This window comes from Rattus norvegicus, chromosome 7 (assembly GCF_021556685.1).
Source record: "Rattus norvegicus strain SHRSP/BbbUtx chromosome 7, alternate assembly SHRSP_T2T, whole genome shotgun sequence".
In the NCBI taxonomy this organism is placed as follows: Eukaryota; Metazoa; Chordata; class Mammalia; order Rodentia; family Muridae; genus Rattus; species Rattus norvegicus.
The window spans coordinates 115,254,062-115,275,441 of NC_141540.1; the positions used below are offsets into that span (position 1 = coordinate 115,254,062).

A 21,380-nucleotide genomic window follows, 5' to 3' on the forward strand; every position below is an offset into this window, starting at 1 on the left:
GGGCAGTGTGATCCTGGTTTACTTTGCAGGGAGATATGCTTGTTCAGATCATGGCCCTGTCCGTATGTGGGCACTGGCCCTGCAGCCATCTGAGGCTCAGGGCAGGGAGGGTAGGTAAGGGCTGTCCCGAAAGGATGTTCTCTGCTTTGCCCTGTTCTCCAAGCTGGAATATAGGGTGGAAGGGGCTTTGTGGGGCAAGACCAGGAAGTTGAGTTGGTCTCATAAATGTCAAGGAAGACCCAAGGGGGTTACCCTTAAGGCCCTGTGGCAATAACCCCAGTCCCCGCTGACACTTGCTAGGTAGACAGCTACAGTGTGGTCACAGGACGGTTGCATCAAGAGGCCAGAGTGAGTGAGTCCTCCCTGAGCCTGAGACCCTGCGGGGTAAGAGTTTCTGCTCACTGGGCCTTCTGTCCCCTTCCCCCCTCGTGTGTTAGGCACTAGCCTTTGAAGGTAACTTCTTTCAGACATACATGGAGACATACATTCTGTGAGACATACATGCAGAATTACAAAAATCCTTGATGTCTCAGGAGTAGCAGCCTAGTGGGCAACATGGATATGTCAGGCCCTAAGTGTGGAGGGCAAGAATGAAGTGGAGGTGGAGAGACCCAGGAACCAGCGGGATGAGCATAGGCTGGATGCGAGCCTGATCACCGACAGCTATCCAAGATGGAGAAGGTCCCAGCAGTGTGATGTTGCTATGGGCAGTTTTATCTCAGGTACAGTGAGAAAGCTACAGGGAAGTGGGCCTGGGAGGGATGGGAGCAGCAAATAAAGGAGAGGGGAGACAGCCAGAACCCACAGACTGACAGAATTGAGCAGACACTTCTCAAAAGGAGCAATACAGGGCCATGGAAGAAGCTGGTGGAAAGACGTGGAGTCTAGTGGGAACTAGTGTGTTATCCATTACAGAGCGTGGTCCAAGGCGTGACCAGCACAAGCCTTGAGGAGGATGTGTAGAAGCTGAACTCCATACACCACTCTTGGTGGAGTGGAAAAAGGCAGAACTGCTTTGGGAAGTCATGGCTGTTCTTGGTAGGATTAGGTGGGATGTTGTGGGAAGTCATGGCTGTTCTTGGTAGGATTAGGTGGGATGTTGTGGGAAGCCGTGGCTGTTCTTGGTAGGATTAGGTGGGATGTTGTGGGAAGTCATGGCTGTTCTTAGTGGGGACTGGGGGGGTGTTAGGTTGGATAAGGCCATACGGCCTTGAACTTTCACCAAGTGCACACACCCCCGCCTCCCTCAAACCAGAGACAGGATCAAACACATGTAGTTGTCCCATGGTATCAGCAGGAGGCTGGTTTCAGAGTTACCCTTGGGTATGAAAATCTGTGAATGCCCTATCTGGGCATGGTGACCTATGTCACCATGTCATTCCAGAACTTGAGAGAATGTCTTTCAAGAATGTGGCTCAGACACAACGACACGCACACACGCACACATGCACACACACATGCACAGTTCACACAGCAGAGCACTGCCCAGCCAGAAGAACGAATTTATGACACATGCTTTAGTATAGAGGAACTTGGAAGGGGCAATACCGAGGGCAGAGTCTAGGCATTGACACAGGGCCGTGCCAGTTCATGAGAGGACTTTGAAGGCTCTTTTCTTGTCGGGAAAGAGTCAAGATAGCAAAGTCAATCCCGAACACATTAGCAGTTATAGTACATGCAAACAGAACATGTACTCCAACCAAAGACGATGATTGGCTATGACAAGCTTGATAAAATTTTGTCCGCAGTAGGCAGGTCTGGGTGCTGGAGAGATGGCTTCACAGTTAAGAGCCCTTGCTCTTGCAGAGGACCTCGGCTGTGTTCCTAGCACCTACATGGTTCACAACCACCCATTAACTACAGCTTCGGTGATGGAATGCCCTCTTCTGGACTCCCAGGCAACACACACACACACACACACACACACACACACACACACACACACACACACAGAGAAGTTAAACAAAAATGTAGAAATACTGAAAGTCAAAGCTGCAATACTAACAAAGGGAACTGGTGTGTCTAGACGAGGACTAGAACGGTCTAAGTACTGGGTGGTGTGGACCGCACCAGTGCGCATGTGTATGAGTTGTGTATCTGTGTCTGTATACACACCATTGAGTGCCCAAGGAAGGCCACAAGAAGGTGTCCGATCTCTTGGAGTTGGGGTTAGATGGTTGTGAGCCACACAGTACTGGTGTTGGGTGCCAAATTGTGGTCCTCCAAAAGAACAGTAAGTGCCCAGAAGCACCGAGACATCCCTCGGGGCCCCTCAAGCAGTGCTTCTGAGAAGTCAAGTAAAAACAGCTCAAGAGGAGAAAGGCAGCCTGCACACTCACTTGACATGGTTTACGGAAATGCAAGGGGCAGAACATAGAGAAGACGTTCTTGGAAAGTCAGAGGCGAGGCTGCTCTGTATAGGTGAGGTCAATTGCCACCGAGTGGCCACAACTAGAACTCTGTGTGGCTTTGGAATAGAGACATAGAACCCTTTGAGGGCAGGAAGTGATAGACTTGTGAGGAGACTGAGCAAGGAGAGGAGTGAGTTAGTGATTCTGGGACCACACTGTGTCCTATAGGAATCCTTCCAGATGGGCTGGAGAGAGCAACACCATAGCCAACAAGAGATCCTTGGAAGAAGGCAGTGCATGGAGCATGAATTGGTGTCTGCTCACAAAAGGGTGTGGCAGGTACAGGGAAGTAGTTGCCTCATGGAAGATGTTCCTAACGTTGCAGGCAAGAAGGGATTGTGTCCGGCTTTTGGGAAAGATTCTTACATATTATAGCAGGGACAGCCAATGGAAAAGCAGGAAAGACACTTGGAGAGTCTCACTGTGTAAGTGAAGGAGGGAGGTGGTTAAGAACTTGTCAGGCAAGCATGAGGACCAGGATTTTGATACCCAGAAACCACGGAGATGCCAGGTAGGTGTGGTGATCCATCTGTAATTCCAGCCCCAGAAGCCTGAGACAGAGCACCCCAGAGTAAACGGCTAGTGAGATGAGCTGTGCCCGGCTTGATTGAGAGACTCTGTTTCAATGAACACGGTGGAAAATCGATTGAAGGTGATCCCTGACCTCAACCTCGGTCATAGAATTTACACCCATCCATGTGCATACACACATTTGTATACATGTACACATAGAAAAATGAGGAAAATGGGAAGATGGTAAGTCAAGCTCAACCATGGAATTAACAGTGAACCTTGTAAGATGACCAGCGCCCACCAAGTCAACTTGGATGACTGACTACAACTCGGGTGCTGAACATCACTGGGGCCACAGAGCAGGAGAGATGCTAGGATAGCATCCTGTTCCTGGAGCGTGACTCGGCAAGAGCACGCTGGGAAATACCCTGCACCACCCTTCATGGAGATGGGACACAGCACAGCTGTCTCTTCCAGACACACACACACACAGAGAGAGAGAGAGAGAGAGAGAGAGAGAGAGAGAGAGAGAGAGAGAGAGAGAGAGGTTCTTGAGTATGTTAAGACACAGATGCACTGTTCATCAAGGTCTCTAGTGGGAAATAATTTAACCGACAGTGGAGAGGAAGCTTGGCATTCACAGTGCCACAGATCACTGCAGTGAGACACCATAAAGTTGGAACATGAAGCTAGAGGGAAACAAAGCCAGGCAAGAAGAAAGACATCGGAAGAGTCCAGATTCTACGGCTGTTTACACTTTTAGCACATACTACACCATTGGGATGGGTGTGCTTTTTAGAGCAGGCTTTTCCTGTCTCTTCTGTGGGTCTGGAACTTATTCTGTAGATCTGGCTGTCATTGAACTTGGAGGAGGAAACTCCTGTCTTACCACTCCTAGCAATCCCAGGCAAGGTGGCAATTTGTTTTTGTTTGTTTCTGAGGATTTCTGTACAAAGACTCTCCTTAAAGTTGCAGTCTGCCTATCTCAGCCTCTTGAGTGTTGAGAGTCAAGGTGTCTGTCAGCATATACAGCAAGGGTATGCAGCTGGTTTTTTAAAGAAAGATTGTCCATGCTAGGCATCTAATAGGTAATCTCTCCATAGCGTTATGTGCATAGGGAAGAGAAAATCAAAGCAGTAAGTAAACAGATCTCTGCCCTTTAAAAATAAGAGAGAGGGGCCCTTTCTGCTTCAGGACTCTAGTTGGGAGGAGGATGCTCTTCTGGGAATCTGAACCATAAAGCCTATTTTGATGTCCAAACGTCTACCACCAATGTAGCCCCCAAACTGCCTGGCAGTTACAGCAGGAACTTTTATGTTTAAAACCATCACACACACACACACACACCCCCACACACACACCAAACAAAAAAAACAAAAAACAAAAACAAAAACAAAAAAAACCCCTAAAACAAAAAACAAAACAAAACAAAACAAAAACTAGAAAAACAACAACATCAAAAAACATCACAAATGACTATGCCCAGGTGACTCGAAGAAGCTAATGTAAATCTAGATAAACTTAGCCAAGAGACTCCATTGGTGCTCAGAATAGATTCTGTAAATGTTATCCTGGAGACATGTGGGGCGCCGAGTTGTGAAAGGTACCCTGATTCCTGGTCAAGACAGATCGAATCCCTAACAGGGACAGCAGGCGCATTCCCAACATCTCAGATCAGGGTCTTACTAGCTGCAGCCCCCTCCCCCCCACAAACCCCTGTGGAGAGGTTTGAGACAGACCAAGCCACTTACAGCAATGTTCCAAGCCCCTCCTCCACAGGTTACGTGGGCTCAAGACAGATCAGTCGTAGAGACAAGACCACGCCCCCGATTATGTAGATGAGGTGACCCACCCAAAAAAAAACCCCTGTATTTAAGGTCGTGTTCAGAATTAAAGGTGTGCAAGAATCACCCCGCTGTCTGAGAGCTTCTGTCTTAAGTGTTGTAACATTGCCACTTGGGGAAAGAGATCTGCTCTTCCAAAATCACCGCCAGAAGCCCTCCTGCACCCCTCGACAGCTAGTCCCTCTCCTGCTTGCTCAGCCCCGCCTGAAACGGAGGTGGAACAACACCTGCCCGAGTTCTCTTCCTTTCTCCTGGACCCGCAAACCTAGCAGGACCAGAGATCTCTGTGGAAAACCTCCGGCACAGAGGCCCACAAGGACAGGGCCTGGAACTGAGTAAGGAAGACATAACTTTCGGTAGCGAATGGAACCGGAAATTTCTGGGCATTGGTAAAGGTGCTGCTCGTCAAGATTGGCACTTTTCTAGATTCTTCAAAAGACAGCACAGAGCCTGGTGGGAACAATGCAACTGTGGCCTCATCACTGGGAGTGGAGAGAAAAAAACCCTCACTAGCCCTAATGGTCAAGCTCCACCTCTCACCTCATGGCTCTGTGACAGAGGCAGATAAGAGACACTTCTGGAGAGTGAACACAGGGTAAGGGAAAGCTCAGATGGGATCAAAATCACCTTCAGTAAGATGAATCCACTTGAAGTCTTAAAATACACCAGAGAGAGAGAGAACTCTGGGAGGTCAGAGCACCGGCCACAGGGGAGAGAGTTAAACAGCACACCATCTTCAAATAGCATTGGGAATAAAAAGGGAAAAGGAGAAGACAATGGGGGAGGAAGAGAGATGGAAGAAAAATAAAGAAAAAGGAGGAAGGATGAAAGGGAGAAGGCAGAAGAGGGGATGAGACCTGGTGGAGAAAGGGAAGGAGGGAAGAGGAAAGAGGGAAGAAGGAGACATCCCTGTCGAAGAAGAGAAAAGGAAACAAAAGAATTGGAGGACATATGGTGCTGGTGCCTACTACCAAGTCTAGTCTTGTAGATGGCTTAACCCTTGCCATACTGACAGAAGGTGGAGCAATTGAACTCGAAATCCCATGAAATACTCCAACAGCTCCAACAGTAGGAACAAAATGAACAGGGTGGTGATTTGAAAAAGAAAGCCCTCCATAGGCTCATAGATCTAAGTGCTTAGTTATTAGTGAGTGGCACTACTTGAGAAGGATCAGGAGGCATGGCCTTGTTGGAGGAAGTGTGTCACTGGGGGTGGGCTTTGAGGTTTCAAAAGCCCAAGTCAGGCCCAGTGTCAATCTCTCTCTTGACCTACGGATCAGAATGTAGCTCTCAGTTATGTCTCCAGCACTACAGTTGCCTGCCACTATGCTCCCTACCATGATGATAATTGACTAAACCCCTGTAACTGTATGTAAGACACCAATTGAATGTTTTATAAGAGTTGCCTTGGTCATGGTGTCTCTTCGCAGCAATAGAACAGTGACTTGGACAAACAACTCTAGAGTTACTGCAAAAACTAGAAGGTAGGAGCCAGGAAAGTGAAGACACCCCGAGGGCACCAGTACCACAGGAGAATCCTGGACTCACCCACTCCACAAGGAGCAAGTGCTTAGAGACTTGACCACTTGAATATGCTCAAGAAAGGATAGATCGTCAGTACGATCTGTAAAGAACTGACTGAACTCAGGGAAGGAATGGCAGGAATAAAACACTGAGTTCAAGGTCAACCTGGCAAGGCCTGTCTCAAAACAGACAGACAGAGACTTTCAAGCATGGGAGATGGCTCAGTAGTTTAAAGAGCCTGTTTTTGCAAGTGTATAGACCAGAGTTCAGATACCCAGAAGCTACACGTATGCCAGGTGGGCGTGGCAGCCCATTGGTGAGTCCAGCACTTGGACGGCAGAGATGGGCTACCCAGAGCAAGCTGGCCACCCTAGCCATGTGTCAGTGAGCTCTGCTTCCAGCTGTAAGACTCTGCTTCCGTGTTAGAGAGAGAGAGACTAAGGAAGACTGTGTGTCAACTTCTGGTCTCCATGTGCACACGCACATCTGATACATACATGTGTATTACACACATAAAAAGGCTGGAAATGAGAACAAAACTAAAGGGTATTCAAGCAAGGTAAGCATCAAACAAACATTTAATAAGGCATGTCAGCGTGTCAGCCGTGTCAGGATAAGGCAGGAGAGTGAGTGGAAGAGGACAGTGGGTCCAGGGTTCTCTCCCTGGCCTATCCTCACTGGTCCAGTGGCCTGAGAGAAAAGTCAGGCCCACCTGAGAGGGCTAAGGTGGCTCTTAGAAGAGTAGGGAAGAAGAGAATGAAGAACAGAGCAAGGCAGAGGGGGCCACACTGATGGATGGTGAGGCTCTGTGGTTGTGGGGGTCCTGGTAGGCGCACTCTGGAATTAGGGAGCACTTGGTTTGCGTTGTGGAGGCTGGGGTAAATGTTTCATGTGGAATGCCAAAGAGGTCATGACTAAGTGAACAGAGGTGCTGGCTCCTGCCTACACCAAGCATTCTGGGCTTCCCGTGGGCCGTGATGGGCGGACAGGAGATAGAAGCTGCTGCCCTGAGTAATGGGGTCAGTGAGGAGGATACAGCTAGGTACCTGTCCAGGGGCGTGGAAAAGTCTAGGAAGGCAGCCACCAGTTCTGGGATGTGGTTCCGGGCCAGTAGTGTGATGACACGCAGGGCACTGTCCTTGGCTTGGGGCATTTGGATGGCACAGAGGTGTTGGTGGATGGCCTGGCCCATTTTACCAACCTGCTCAGGGGTAGGGAGTAGTGGGAGGTGTCTGATGGGGACCCCACCTACTCTGCACACCTGCCTGAAGCAGACTGAGGCATCTGGAAAAGTTGGCACCACTTGCCTCCCACTGGACTCATCCTTCTCATCCCCTAGGACTCATGACTCTCTCTCTCTCTTTCTGCAACTACTGGACCATTCTATTCATCTCCATCTATATCCTGTTACCCCATCAGACCACAAGCTCTAGAAGCTCAGGTCTGTTTTTCCCTGTCACCTCATTTCTCTATGGTCCAAAGCTGCACTTAACTAATGTACATTTACCTCATGATTCTGCTGTTGCCATCAGGGCCACCAGGACTCTGTGAGTCACTCCTGCATCTACTCATCCATCCATCCATCCATCCATCCATCCATCCATCCATCCATCCATCCATCCACTCACCTACCCACTCACCCATCCATCCATTCATCCATCCATCCATTCACCCATCCACCCACCAATCCATCTACCACCCATCCATCTACCTACCTACCTGCACACCCACCTTCCCATCTATCCATTTTTCTACCCACTCATCTACTCATCCTTCCATCTATCCACCTATCCATCTATCCATCCATCCATCCATCCACCCACCCATCCTGCAATGGGATCCAAGTCTTTATCATGGTCCAGAGAAAAGCACCTACATGCTGCCTACTGCCTAGTCTCCAACTCTGCCCCTCTCCTCCCTGGCCCTGGGTGGGGCCCCAACCCCTCACAGTTGCCAGGCTGTCCCCATGCTCCTGGATGACAAGGAGAAGCAAATCAGCAGCCGCCTGCACCCAGGAAGAACTGGTAGAGCCCAAGCCATCAATGGTTGTCCAGATGAGGTCAGTCAGCTCTGCCATTTCCAGATGATTTGTGATGGCCTGTGAGGGTAGAGAGCCTGTTACCTTGTCACTTCAAACCTTGTGCCTGCCCCAGTCCCTTTACCCTTTTCCTTTGTAATCTCTGGGCATCCACACCTCTTAGCTCTCTATGTGGGCCCAGTATACAACCTCTTCCACCCCTCCCTGCCCCAACCAATGTGTAGGGACAAGAAGGGAGAATATGAGGCCCAGCACTGGGCAGGCACAGGGCTCTTTTTCCCAGTCAGTGTTGGCTTGTTCTTAGGTAGTTTGTTTCATCCTTTCCTCTTCCCTTCTTGATTCCAATTCATCCATAAAGTATCCTGAGTTCAGGGTGGTGCTGCCCATGATTAGGCCCCACTTCTCCTTATTAGGGTTTTACTCAATGAGAATTGAACTTCAGAGCTGCGGAGGATCTTCCAGACCACCTTGTCTGTCTGACCTCTAGCCTTAGATGCAATGGAATAGGGAGAGAATGTGCGGGCCAGGCTGGTGTCTCCAGTCACATTCTCTAGGGTCAGTCTAGTGGTGAGTCTCATGTCTGAATGTAGCTCATGAGCCACTCAGGAAGATGGAAAGGACACTTGAGGAAATAAATGCAAGGTGATTGGTAGGGTTAAGTCCTTCTCCCTATTGCCCTGGAGAATAGAGCTGAGCTAGGTCAATACACAGACAGAATCTTCTACAAAGAATTGGACTACAGCTGTCCAATATAACCACTCATAGTAGTTTAGATCCAGGATAGACTTAAAGTCTATTAACATTTAAGTTGTTCTCTGGGAGCCCTAGATTCGTTTCAGGAGCTCAGTAGCTACATGTGGTCAGGGGCTTCTCTGATCAGTACAGATGTAGACCACGTTCAACCTTACAAAAAGTTCAAGTGGGAATGGTGGTGAGATCCACAGAATCCAGAGTGCTGAAGACACCGGAAAGGCAAAGACCCCTGTGATGTTGAGCTTTAATCAAGGCTGTGAGTGGATGTAAGCCGGTGTGGTGGTGATTGTGGTGATGGCAAAGGTGATGTTTAAGGGTGATTGTGGCAGTTGTGGGGGTGGCGATGGTGGAGGCAATGGTAATACAATGGTGGTGATGGTGATGATTGACAGTTGGGATACTGATGACAGTGATGGTAGGATTGATGCTAATGGCAGTGGAGGTGATGGTGAGGATACTGGTATTAGTGGTAACAATGGTAGTGGCGATAGTGAATGTTGGTGGTGATGGTGGAGGTATTGGTGGTGGTGGTGGTGATGGTACTGATGGTGGTGGTGGTAGTGATTGGTAGTAGGGATTGTGATGGGAGATGATAAGGATATCGATGGAGGTATGAGTGATGTCAGTGGTGGCCATGATGGTGATGGTGATAAGTTATGGCAAAGCTGATGACAATGACACTGACGATGACGATGACTTCATCGTGCAATTAGCAGGTCCTCCCATCCATGCTGCAGCCCTGCTCTCATCCACACTATCTCTGTCTTTACCCCAAGGGTAGGCAGGGCAGAATGCCTTTCTCCAGGCCCTGAACACTATGCTTCCCGGTCAGTGGCTCATCTTCCCTCTGGCACTTGCTGGACTGGCAGCCAGTGGAACCCATACCCCCTTGCCTTGCCTCTGCCTCCAGCCCAGGTTCTCTGGTGCAAACTAGGACTAAGTGAGCTTTTTTTTCTTAATGATAGGCGGGTCCACTGAGGTGCTGTCCTCAGGGGATCAGAGATTATGTACTAAACTTCTAAGGAACCTCAGTACTTGGACAGCACTCTAGAGATGCTGAGTTCCAGAGTCCATGGGATCAGATCAAGTCTTGCTTGGGTACCTCACAGACTTCCTGAACTCACAGGTCTTATGCTGCTTTAGCATGGGCCATCCAGCTAAGGCCAGCCTCTAGATCATAGCCTCAGGATGCGGCTTCTGAGGGACAACACAATTCAAACTCAGGTTTGAAAGGGATAGGAGAACTGTAAATGAGAAAATACTCTAGAGAAGGTTGGAAGACCTCAAGAAAGGGATTTGAGGAAATCCACAAAGGATCCCTGACAAGGTATACATGTTCCAATGAGTGCTGGTGTCCCTCCAACCGGCCCGGCTCTCCCTCAACAGCTTCAGGAAGGATGTGTTTATCACTGCTCACAGATGTGGGTGGCAGTCTGCTCTGGCTATGCACCCGCCCAGCTGAAAAGACTTTAAAGACTTTGACCTGGAGGGCCTGGTCGCTGCTCATGTAGAAGATGCTGTCATCTTTGGATGCCATCCCCTGGGGGATTGGAGGACAACCCTTCTGGTCCCCACTGCTCCATCGGACAGCTCCATCTGCATCAGGCCCGAACAGCTCCCGAGGGCTTTCCCTCTCTACTTCTGGTGTTTCTTGGGCTGTTTAGGGCAGGCAGGGATATGAACAGGGTAGAGTGGGCTGGAGTTATGGGGCAGGGCAGGAGTCCAGCTGGGTCCATTAGTAACTGGTTTCAGGCCTGGGTATTTTGGGGGTTGTGTTAGCAGAAGGTTGGACAGAGTCAAGGCTGGGCTGAGGGTGGACTTGGGGAGAGGTGGAGTTCAGGGATGCTGGTATGAGTTCACCATACCAGGCTGAGGTGGGGAGGGTCTGGGTGTGCTGTGCTGCTGAGAACACTCACCTTTCTGGTGCATCAGAAGCTGATAGAGATGGCCCAAAGCTTCTAGACTGACACACTGGATGGTACTATCAGAGTCCTGGCACAGGATCCCCAGCATGGCTACCAGCTGCCCAACCCTTATGAAGTTCTCCTTGGTCTAGGGAGAGAGCATGGCATTGATAGGGGCCTGCCTACAGCATCCCACTGGCTACTCATGCATCCCAGAATGGCCTCCATTAGAGGATCTCTTGTATTGTGTGGTAGGGGTTGGGGTTATGCAAAAAATAAGGACTTGACTCCAAACTATAGCTCAAAACAAATGCAGAAAATGCCCAGATGAGTGGTGTGGCCTAGAACAGGTCCTTAGTGTCTTAGGACAGTGAACATGTAGGAGACTATCTAAATTGTCATTGTCATTATGATTTCAGCTTTGAACCCAATAAAACTACTAACAAAATAAGTAGCCACTCTGTGGACCACAGTTACGAGAGAGAGAGAGAGAGAGAGAGAGAGAGAGAGAGAGAGAGAGAGAGAGAGATAGAGAGATAGAGAGAGAGAGAGAGATAGATTTATTGCAGGGCAATGGTGGCAAATGACTTTAATCCCAGCACTTGGGAGGCAGAGGCAGGCGGACCTCTGAGTTTGAGACCAGCCTGGTCTACGGAGTGAGTTGAGGCGGGGAGGTGGGGAGCTGGGGAGCTGGGGAGGTGGTGCTTACACTTAGGCACTGTTTATGGTTCAGGAATTTGAAGAGTGCTGTGCATCTGTGCACAGCCCGTTGTCGCTCATGAGTCTTCTCTGATGTCAGCCAGATATACAGGTGCTGCAGGGTGGGTGTGGTCAGGTGCTTTGCCAGACCTCCAGCAATGGCCATCCCTGCCCACCCTCAGAGCAAAGCTCTTTGGCCTTTTACCAAGTCCAGATTCATCATCTCCTGTTCCCTTGTCAGTCTGTCCCTAGAGCCACCCCTCAGGACTACCTTCTTCCTGGGTAGCAGACACACTCCCTCCCCAATAAGCACTCAGCCTGCTGGATGCCAGGCGGTCCTTTCTAGAACCTTCTGCCATGCACACAAACAGGGATGCACTTGCCTCTGGTAGAGGGTAGACATTGGTTTAGACAGCCGCATGGCTGAGAGGCTGGGTGGTCAGCTGATAGAGACACAGGGTATCTGGAGATTGTGGCCCAGGAATGAGTGCGGAAACCATCATGACTTACACTGGTAAAAGCCATTGCTACCTGGGCACATTCCTAGGTGGTACCTAGAGTTGCTCTGGAGCTCCCTTGCCTGTGTTCTCCAATGGTCCAGGTCACCTCTACTCTGACCTGCTGAGCTTGCTCCTGCCTCTCCCTGGCCCCAGGCTACTCCTGTGGGTCCTTCTCGGGGATGGCTATGGTCTTCACTTAGGACTCTTTAGTGAGCTTCCATTGGTCCTGACCTCTGGCCTCGGTAGAGCTGGCCTGTCTTCTGGGCCCAGGCCCTCCTCCTAGGCTTTTACTATCTTCTGAGTGGTTTCCCCTTAGTGGGCAGATGAGGTGGTTTGTGGGATCCATGTCCTCGAGGGACATTGAGGCATGGGTACAGGTGGTAGGGGAAGCCATTTCCTCAGCAGGTCAGGTTAACTGATGCTTCCCTGTCCTTTCCAGATACTCTAAACCTCTAGACATGTGAAGCCTACTGGCCAGATCTTGCTTTCTGTGGAATGTCCTCTTTGGGACTTTCAGACCAGAGCTGTGTACCCCTGCCCTGTCCCTCAGCTGCCAGAAACTCTCACCGACAGCAGGAAGTGCAGCTCATTGACTGTGGGGTTCTGCACCATGAAACACTGCAGCATGTGGTCCAGTGCCTCCATGGTCTGGCTGTACAGTCCCTGTGGAAGAGAGGAGGTCAGCCAGGTCCTGTGGGGACGAGGCCCAAAAACTGCTGCAGTGTCCAGTGGCACCCACTCTCTGCATGTGTTCAGGCTGGGCTCCCACAGCTGACAAGGGGGCTTGCCACACAGGATCGATATTGGCTAGAAAGGCCTTGGGAACCCACCCATGGCAGCAGGACAATTCAGTCCCAGCATGGCTGGCTCCATAGACATGTAGACATGTGACCAGGGCTGTCCTGCCCTAGAACCCCAGGGTAAAAGGGATGTTATTACTGAAAGGAATTCTTCATCCCTAGGCTCTTAGCAAATTTTAATTTCATTATCTACTTAGCATTATTATGCAGTACATGTATGGAAACCAGAGGACAGCTTTTAGCAGTTCTCTCTTACTGTGGATTCTGGGATTAAACTCAGGTCATGAATGTTGAGTGGCAAGCATTTTTACATAGTAGCCATTTCACTGGTCCTCTTAAAAGTTTTTAAAAAGGGCCTGGATAAACACCTTTCCCTGGTCCTGCAAAAGATATGGTTGGTGTGACATCTGGGGTTCATATAAGGACCCTCAAAAGTGTTTACCAATGGTATTTTCAGGGAGGAGGGGGGCGGTCACAGAAATGCACAGTAAGACTCTCATGAGGCCATTAGGAACTCTGGCCATCTGCTGAGCTGGAGATATGGCTCTGTTTCTTAGGACAACTATCCTCCCCAGGGGTGACAGGTGGCCAGTCCTGAGTGATAGGACACGAGACAGAATGAGTGGTGTCAGACAGGAGACTGGATCAATGCCCCCAGCTCCCAGTGTGGACACCCAGACCTTGGTAATGTTTTCTGCAGAGCCAAGGAGTCTTCCAGTCACCAGTTGCTTTGTAAGATGTTGGGACAGACACTACAACTCCCTCTGACCCAAAGGGCCCATCTGTCCAGACACAGTCTGAACACACAGCTTCATGGATGTATAATACAAACAGGGCCCTTGGGCAGGGTTCAGGCCCTTGGCATCCTCACTGCTGATATTTTTTTTCTTCTAAGCTGTGTACCCCTTGCCCCCAAGTCACTTCAGGAAGGTGGGAAGGGTACACAGACAGCCTGGTGCCTTTGCTCCACAAAGTGGAGCTCCCTTCGCAAAGCTGTCCTGTCCTTTGCTACTGACACACCAGGCTGGGACTATGCCTGACAATCTCATGCGCCCTCTGGTGGTAGCCATGAGACATGACAGGTATCTTTTCTGCAAGGCCTGCTAATATTAAAGAGGTGGGCCAGGTGAGTCCTGAAAAGTAGTGACCCAGGCAGGCTCGTAAGTGTGGTGAAACATAGCCCACCTTCAGGGAAGGTGACTCCCTAAGCCACCTTAGCGGGGAAGGACAATTTCCTGCAATATCAGGGAACCTGTCCCTTTGAGAGAGCCATCTCCCCTCTTCTGTGAATTCCTTGGGTTGGCATGGGGCTTGGAGAAAGGGAAGCAAACACAGTGGTGACTTTGCCTGTTCTACATGGATCTTGAGCCAGCAGGGGAACTGTGCACACCATTACACATGGAGTTCCTGAGCAGGCACACACCAGGTAAGCCTTAGTAATCTTGGCCCAAATGATGATCATGCACCATGTCCCGGGCAGGCAAATGGAGACCCAGAGCCTTTAGGCAACTACCCAGGGCCTCCACCCCGTCCTGTGGAGTGGCCAGCCCTTGTTCTCCATCCAGCCACACACACAGCCCACTGCGCCTGACGCTCTGCTAGAGTCCCCTGAGCTTAAGTGCAGGCTGCACCTGGATGTTGGGTTGTTCCAAGAGGAGGCAGGCTTGCTTCTCCAGGGCATCCAGCTGTGGCAGGGCAAGGATGCTTCGGAAGCAGATGGAGAGGAGGCGGGACTTCCTTTCCACATCTATGGGTGGCCTCAGCGCACTGTTGGGAGGGAAAAGCATCCTGGGATTGCCAAGGCAGAGGTTTAGGAGTCTCCTATCCTCTGTTCCTGACAATGCAGCCTTTTGCCGCTCCCACTTCTGCTTTTTAAGACCATTTATTTTTGTTTTATGTACATTGGTGTGTTGACTGCATGTACGAACACGTGAGGGTGTCCGACCCCCTGGAACAGGAGTTACAGGCAGTTGTGAGCCGCCATGTGGGTGCTGGAAATCGAGCCCGGGACCTCTGGAAGAGCAGCTAGTGCTCTTAACTGCCGAGTCTTCTCTCCAGCCCCAGCCCTTTGCTTCTTACTGAGATTTGTACATGAGTTGGCTTCCCCAATCTCCTACTCATCTATCAACTCAAGCTAGCTAAGGGCCTTCGGAGGTGTTGTTCCCACAGCCATGTACCTGCAGGACTCACTGACTCATCTGTGAAGGACTTTGCTTAACAGTTTCCTTTCTGTCAGCCTCAGGCTATGCCCTGGACTCTAGCGGAGCACCAAGCTTATAGGAACAGGCTATGAAGCAATCCTCTACCAACTGTCAATCAGCTTCCTTGACCTGGTGCTGGGGCTCCTACCATGACGATGTTACATTCTCCCTGTCCTGCTTCCTCTCTTCCAGTACCTTTCTCAGTTCGTGTGCTGTGTGAATCCCATCTCAGGGGCATGTTTGGAGAACAGAGGTGTTTGCTGCTGGCTTCCAGCTCTGTCTCCAGAGACCATGCAGGGCCTAGCACCTAGAGATCACCAGTGGCTCTACAGCAGGTAAATAGGAAGTGAAGGCTAGCAGAGGTGAAGCCTCTGGGAAATGCAGACGGGAGTGGATAGCCGCCCAGTTCCACCTGCCAAAGGCCATGTGGATTGCCTGCTGTGGTCTGACCTCCTCCCTGATCTGTGGGTGGAGAGATAAACCAGGTCCTGCATCCCTGGCTCTCTACACCCAGCTTCGCTCCTTTTCCCTGGAGCTTGGCTGGGTCTAGCTGCTTGTCCTCGTTGGGTCTTCCCTACTTGCCTATCTGGGAGAGGGAGTTAACTCTGTGGAGAGGTTGTGCTTAAGACTAAATGTTCCCGACCCCTCACTGGCCCCTGTGACCCACAGCAGCTTAGCTGCTCTTTCTTGCAGGGCCTCGACGTCTGACTTCCCTCCACCTTTTCCTGCTAGCAGCCTGGGCAGAGAGTTGGCAGTCGTCCCAGACTGTAACCTACCAGAGGCTGGAGACAATGCGGATGACCTGCTGGTGGACGCTGGTGAGCAGTGTGTCTTGTGGCTCTTTCTCCATCAGTGTCTGTAAGTCCACGGGAGAAGGTGCTAGCGAGCTGACCTCACCTCGGACCCCAAGTCTTAGTCCCACTCCATGCAACCTGGGCGATGCTGCGGCTTAACCCACACTGCAGTGAGATCTGGCCCGCCCTTATAGAGCCAGTGTGGCCTCTGGCACGAGACGGGCCAGGTCTGAGTCTTGGATACTGAGTCCTAACTGCCCACCCCTGGACTAGCTCCAGGCCTCTCTGCCTCTTGTTTCTTTATAAATCATCCCACTTGCTGTTGGGTCTCAGGCAGGGGACAGGAACCTGTTTTGATCAATGGCCCTTTGCTCCCGGCACTACCGCCCAGCTTCTTGTGCATTTCTCATTATCCCAAAGAATCTACCTGGGAACCCAGAATCTGAAGTGATTGGTCTTGGACCTGGGCCAAGAAATTATGCAGAATGCAATGTGTTGGGCTTCCTGAGTCTCTGTGGCATTGCCTGTAATGTGGGCATAGTTGGTCTGCTCAGGGTCCCGGCAAGACCCAACTAACTCAGGGCATGTGGAGTATTTCCAGATGGGGCTGGGACTGCCCTTGCCCTTTCCCAGGTCTGAGGGAGGAGGTTTCCTGTACCTAGGAAAGCCGATGGTCTGAAAGAGGAAGCTCTACCTAGGAGGGGCTGCCCTGAGGGAAAGGCAGCCGGTGCTCAGGGCCTGGCACGTACCATCAGACACTCGAGGAGCTCACTCGTCTGGGAGAACTCGTAGCTGTGGGCCCCCTCACTTCGGCTGATGGCCCCCACCAGCATGGAGATGCTCGTAAGGAAGCTTTGTTTCAGGGTCTCATCCTGTGTAGGTCAAGCCCCAGGGCACAGATCAGGCTGAGAGCCCAGGAGCCTGTGGGAGAGAGCAAGAAGCGAGGCCAAGGCCACCATCTTCAGGCACCCTTGGGTCAGGGGCCATGGCAGGGATCACTGGGCTGGGGGCTGGTGGGTAGGGTTTTCTTTAGGAAGGAGCGCATGCTCTTGGTTTAAATGTGTGAATTCTATGAGCCTGGTCAAAATGTGAGGGGCCTGTGAGGGCTTCTGGGGTGTGGTGACTACAGCCTTAATGGGTAAGACTTATCGCTGGCCATTACAACAACCCAGGTCATGGTACTCCTTAGAGAAAGGTATCACTCTGGCCTTTTAGGACCCAGCCCTCCCCAAGTGAAAAATCCAACATTTGCTTTGTAAGAAGTGGGGGATGGGGTCCTTATCAGACCAGAGAAATTTTCAGGGATAATAAAGGCACCAGGGCAATGCACACACAGCACAGGAGGCTTGGCGGGAGGGCAGGAGAGTTGGGCACAGGCCAAAGATGGCCCTGGGCTTCTCTGACTGCAACTGGGGCAGGGCAGAGCTGGAGTCCTGGCTGTGTCCTGGGGAAGGTGCAGGACTGGGGTGATGGTGAGCGAGGTAACCTGTACCCAGGAACTAAAGCGGAAGTAGAAGATCATCCTGGATAAGATGTTGTCCACCCATGGCAGGATGTGGCTCTTGGCCCAGGCTGCCATCTGGCCGTAGGAGAGGAGCATGGTGCTGCTGGCCCACTTCCACCGAAGGTCCTTGTTGCTCTGGGTGTGGGGCTGGGAAGGAGTAGATTTGGTGTCGGGTCTTGCCCACAGTCTACTTGGGGAGTGGTGAGAGGGGGTACCCTGATCTCAGCAAGGAGGGGGAGGGGAGTGTCTAAAGGGTCTTTGCTCACCAAATGAGAACTGTGGAAGTGGAATTGGATTTTTAGGGAGATGGGTCCTGGGGATACCAGGACATCAAAGGCGATGTTCTATGCTCTACTGGAACTGGAAGAGTGGGGGCCTCTCCTGTGATAGCTCTTTCCCTATAGCTCAGCACCTGAATGGGCACACACACACACTTATGGGTTAAAGATCATGCTTCTATCCAGACAGGCAGTAATGGGCAAAGTGGAATTTCCTGCTTGGGTGCGGCCCAGAGTCACCTCTCCTCTCAGATGTCATCACCATACTAGCATGGTGGCGTTATATAACAGTGACAAGTACCCATGGAGAGTCAGAGGCATGCACTTCAATTCTGCCATTTGCCAGACGTGAAGACCCAGCAGAGCCTTCTCTGGGTTGCAGGGTTAACCATAGCAGACCTGCAAGATCACAGAGAGCCTCCCCAACCCAGGAATCCCCATGGAAAGGCTCCCAGGTACTGTCTTCTGGGGGAGTCATGTAGGGTGCAGTAAGGTGGCACAGAGTGGAGTCCCCTCCAATGGCCACAAGCAGTTCTCGGGTCACGTGTCTCACCTTTTGGGGTAGATCTTTGCCTCAGTGACAACCATAATCCTGCAGGGGTTGCTATGCTTCCCTTCATGCAGTGTGGGATTTGATGTCCACTCCTACTCCCCCAACCCCAGCCTACAACCCCAGGAACCCTGAGTTGATACCTTCAGGGAAAGGTTCTGTAGGCTCCACCTGAGCGGTGTGCTCCGCCCGAACTGTTCTAGGATGGCCCAGGCATCGTCCAAGTGGCGTACGGCAACCAGCCCCACTGTGAGAGCAATGCCCTGTGGGCAGAGTCCCCGGAGCCAGTAATTCCCCAGTCCACCAGCAGGGGCAGGCACTCACCCACAATCTAGGACTTGCAGCCCAGAGCCCAGAGCCCAGACACCCAGGAGGTGTCTCTGGTGGAATTGGGGAGGCAAAGAGGCAGAAAGGGAGCTTTTGGGGCTGGTTGTCTCTCGTGCCAGCTCAGCTCTGAGCAGATGTCCTCGAGAGCAGCAGTGAAGATGTCTGAGGTGCAGGAGATGCGATTAGGACTTAGTTTGTGACTGAGTCAGAGATCACGCTGTGATCAGCCTTCAGGACATGATCAAGAGCAGGGCTTAGTGTAAGGCAAGGATCAGGCCTCAGTGTGTGTTCATGGTCAGGTCTCAGATTGGGAGCAGCACCAGGGCTCAGATTCTGACTGGAGAACCACTGTTTGAGAGTTATAAGGATGCAGTGTGAGACCAGATTCAGGAGGTCTCCGTGTCAGGAGCAAGGTAGAGAGGCTCAGTGTGTAACCTTCGGGGCTCACTATGGGAGCAGGATTAACAGTCAGTGTGCCCGCTCAATGATCAGGGTTCATTGTGAAACCAGGTAGGGGGCTCACTCTGTGACTAGAAACAAGGCTGAGTATGGACAGGATCAAGGCTCAGTGTGAGATAGGACCACGGTTCAGGATGTGATGAGGATCAGAGCTCTGTGTGATGGAAACCAGGAATCAGTAGGTGACCAGCACAACTCAGTTTATGACCAGTTAGTGTGTGACCGACCGTGACCGAAGCTGTGGTTTGGGTTATGCAGTTAGAGGGTCAGAGGAAACTGGCCTTTACCTCCCCACCCCCTGCCTCACTCCCCCCTGTTTGGGAACTCACCTCCCTTTGCTTGTCCCACTGGTGAGATGTTTCCAAGAGGGTTTTGAGATGCGTCCTCACGGTGGTGCTGTTCTCCTCAGCTTGAAGGATTAGCCCGTAGTAGACAAACAGGAAGGCCTGGTAGGGTTCAACATCCTGTCCTGAGCAGGACCCACCTGACCTGAGCTCTTATGATCAACTTCCCCGGGGTTCCCTGGGTTCCCTCACCCTGAGACCACCCTTCCTATCTTGCCTAAGGATGGTCTCAACCACAGCCTGTAGTGAGGAAGGGAGGTACTTCTAGTCCAGCCTGAGCCTAGTTCCTTCTCTCTTTAGATGCACCAGTTTTGTTCAAGGGCCCTGCTTCTCTGGGGCACAGCCCATGGGCCTGCGTGGTGAACAGGCTGGGGCCCTTGGGAACCGTGAGGGGCCTACCTTCTCTGGGGCATGCTCTTGCTGTGTCCTTCCAGCCTTGGTGATAGCCCACAGCAATTCCTTGGACCATACATCTGTATTCAGGAACGGCACTGACTTTCTGGTCATCTGTGAGCAGGTGAGGCGAGCAGGGCTGGAGGCATTTTCCTAGAGCCTCAAAGCCCTGGCTTCACTATCCCCTGCTCCTCCCTCCTCTATGTTTGCAGCACTTGTGCTTGTTGGGTGGATCTCAGAGACGGGGAGTGCATTTCTCAAGCTGTGTTCAGGCTGTGTTCAGCCCCGGAGGCTGCAGTGTGGCACAGTTCAGTCTGTTTCCCAGTGTCCTTCCAGTGCCTGGCGCGGTGCCAGCCGGTGATAGGCACTTGACTGTTTCTTAACGAAACACGGGATTCTGTAAGGTTCCAGCTTAGCTCGGTAAGATGGCTGAAATGATGTCTAAGAGTCCTCCATTTCCAACGTTCCCAGATGCCGTAAGTCAACGACGAGCCTGAGGTTTTTGTTCCCAACATTCTTCTGGTGTTAGGGTTACCCCTTCACACCCAACTCTTGGAAAGTATTGATAAATGGTCAAAGAAGTTTGTTTAAAACATATAAGCTAAGTTGAAAGATACAGTTGAGAGGGCGATGCCCCCTGGTTTCTCCTTTTGGAGTGGTAATGTAGATTCTGTGGCATTGCATGTTGGAAGTATGCCATTTTCTTTTTGATTTTTACAGGTTACAATTAAGGGATTGCCTTGAGATTGTCCTGAAAGAGGCCAGACTTTGGACTTTTCAACAGTGTTGAGACTGTGAAAAGCTATGAAGACATATGGAGTTGGGTTAAATGCCTTTTGTTCTGATGTGGTTACAAGCCCGTAGGGACCAGGAATGGAATGTGGTCACTTGAAGGATAATGGCCCCCATAGGCTCATATATTTGAATGCTTGGTTCCTAGTTGGCAGAACTATTTAGGAAGGATTAAGAGGTATTGTAGGAGGTGTGTCTCCAGGGGGTGAGCTTTGATGTTTCAGAAACCTACAACATTTCCAGTTTGCTCTCTCTCTGTCTCCTGCTTACAGACTAGATGTAAGCTCTCACTGACTGCTCCAACACCATGCCTGCCTGCCTGCTCCCATGATCCTTACCGAGATAGTCCTGGACCTTCTGATGCTGTGAGCCAGCCCTAATTACATGCTTTCTTTTATAAGTTGCCTTGGTCACAGTGTCTTTTCACAGCAATAGAAGAGAAACTACGACAGTCCATTTTAAATTGCAAAAGGGAACATATTGATGAAGGAGGCATAAGCTCAACTTGGTTGCTATTGATGAAGTGGAAATTAGAGGCCGAGGCAATGGCTCAGGGGCTAAGGGAGCTTACTGGGCAAGCTTGGGGATCTGAGTCTGAAACCTTAGCACCCACCTTGAAAAACCCCAACCCAGCCCAGCCCAGCCCAGTCCAGCCCAGCCCAGCCCAACCCACCACAACCCAAGCCAACCCAAGCCAACCCAGCCCACCCCAACCAACCCAAGGCAACCCAAGGCAACCCAGCCCACCCCAA

General features: G+C 51.1%; 1 protein-coding gene across 5 annotated transcripts in view; it reads right to left on the reverse strand.

The window, feature by feature from the left end:
• Mroh5 (maestro heat-like repeat family member 5) overlaps positions 1-21,380 on the reverse strand; it is a 67,137-nt gene that overhangs the window by 13,859 nt on the left and 31,898 nt on the right. For all 5 annotated transcript variants that reach the window (NM_001432528.1, NM_001432527.1, NM_001432526.1 and 2 more), the window contains 13 exon segments: positions 7,339-7,493; positions 8,241-8,390; positions 10,567-10,739; positions 11,000-11,135; positions 11,697-11,801; positions 12,754-12,849; positions 14,618-14,753; positions 15,964-16,043; positions 16,731-16,853; positions 17,474-17,632; positions 18,457-18,576; positions 19,429-19,545; positions 19,843-19,950. In NM_001432528.1, the coding sequence (NP_001419457.1) occupies positions 7,339-7,493; positions 8,241-8,390; positions 10,567-10,739; positions 11,000-11,135; positions 11,697-11,801; positions 12,754-12,849; positions 14,618-14,753; positions 15,964-16,043; positions 16,731-16,853; positions 17,474-17,632; positions 18,457-18,576; positions 19,429-19,545; positions 19,843-19,950 (1,658 nt within the window).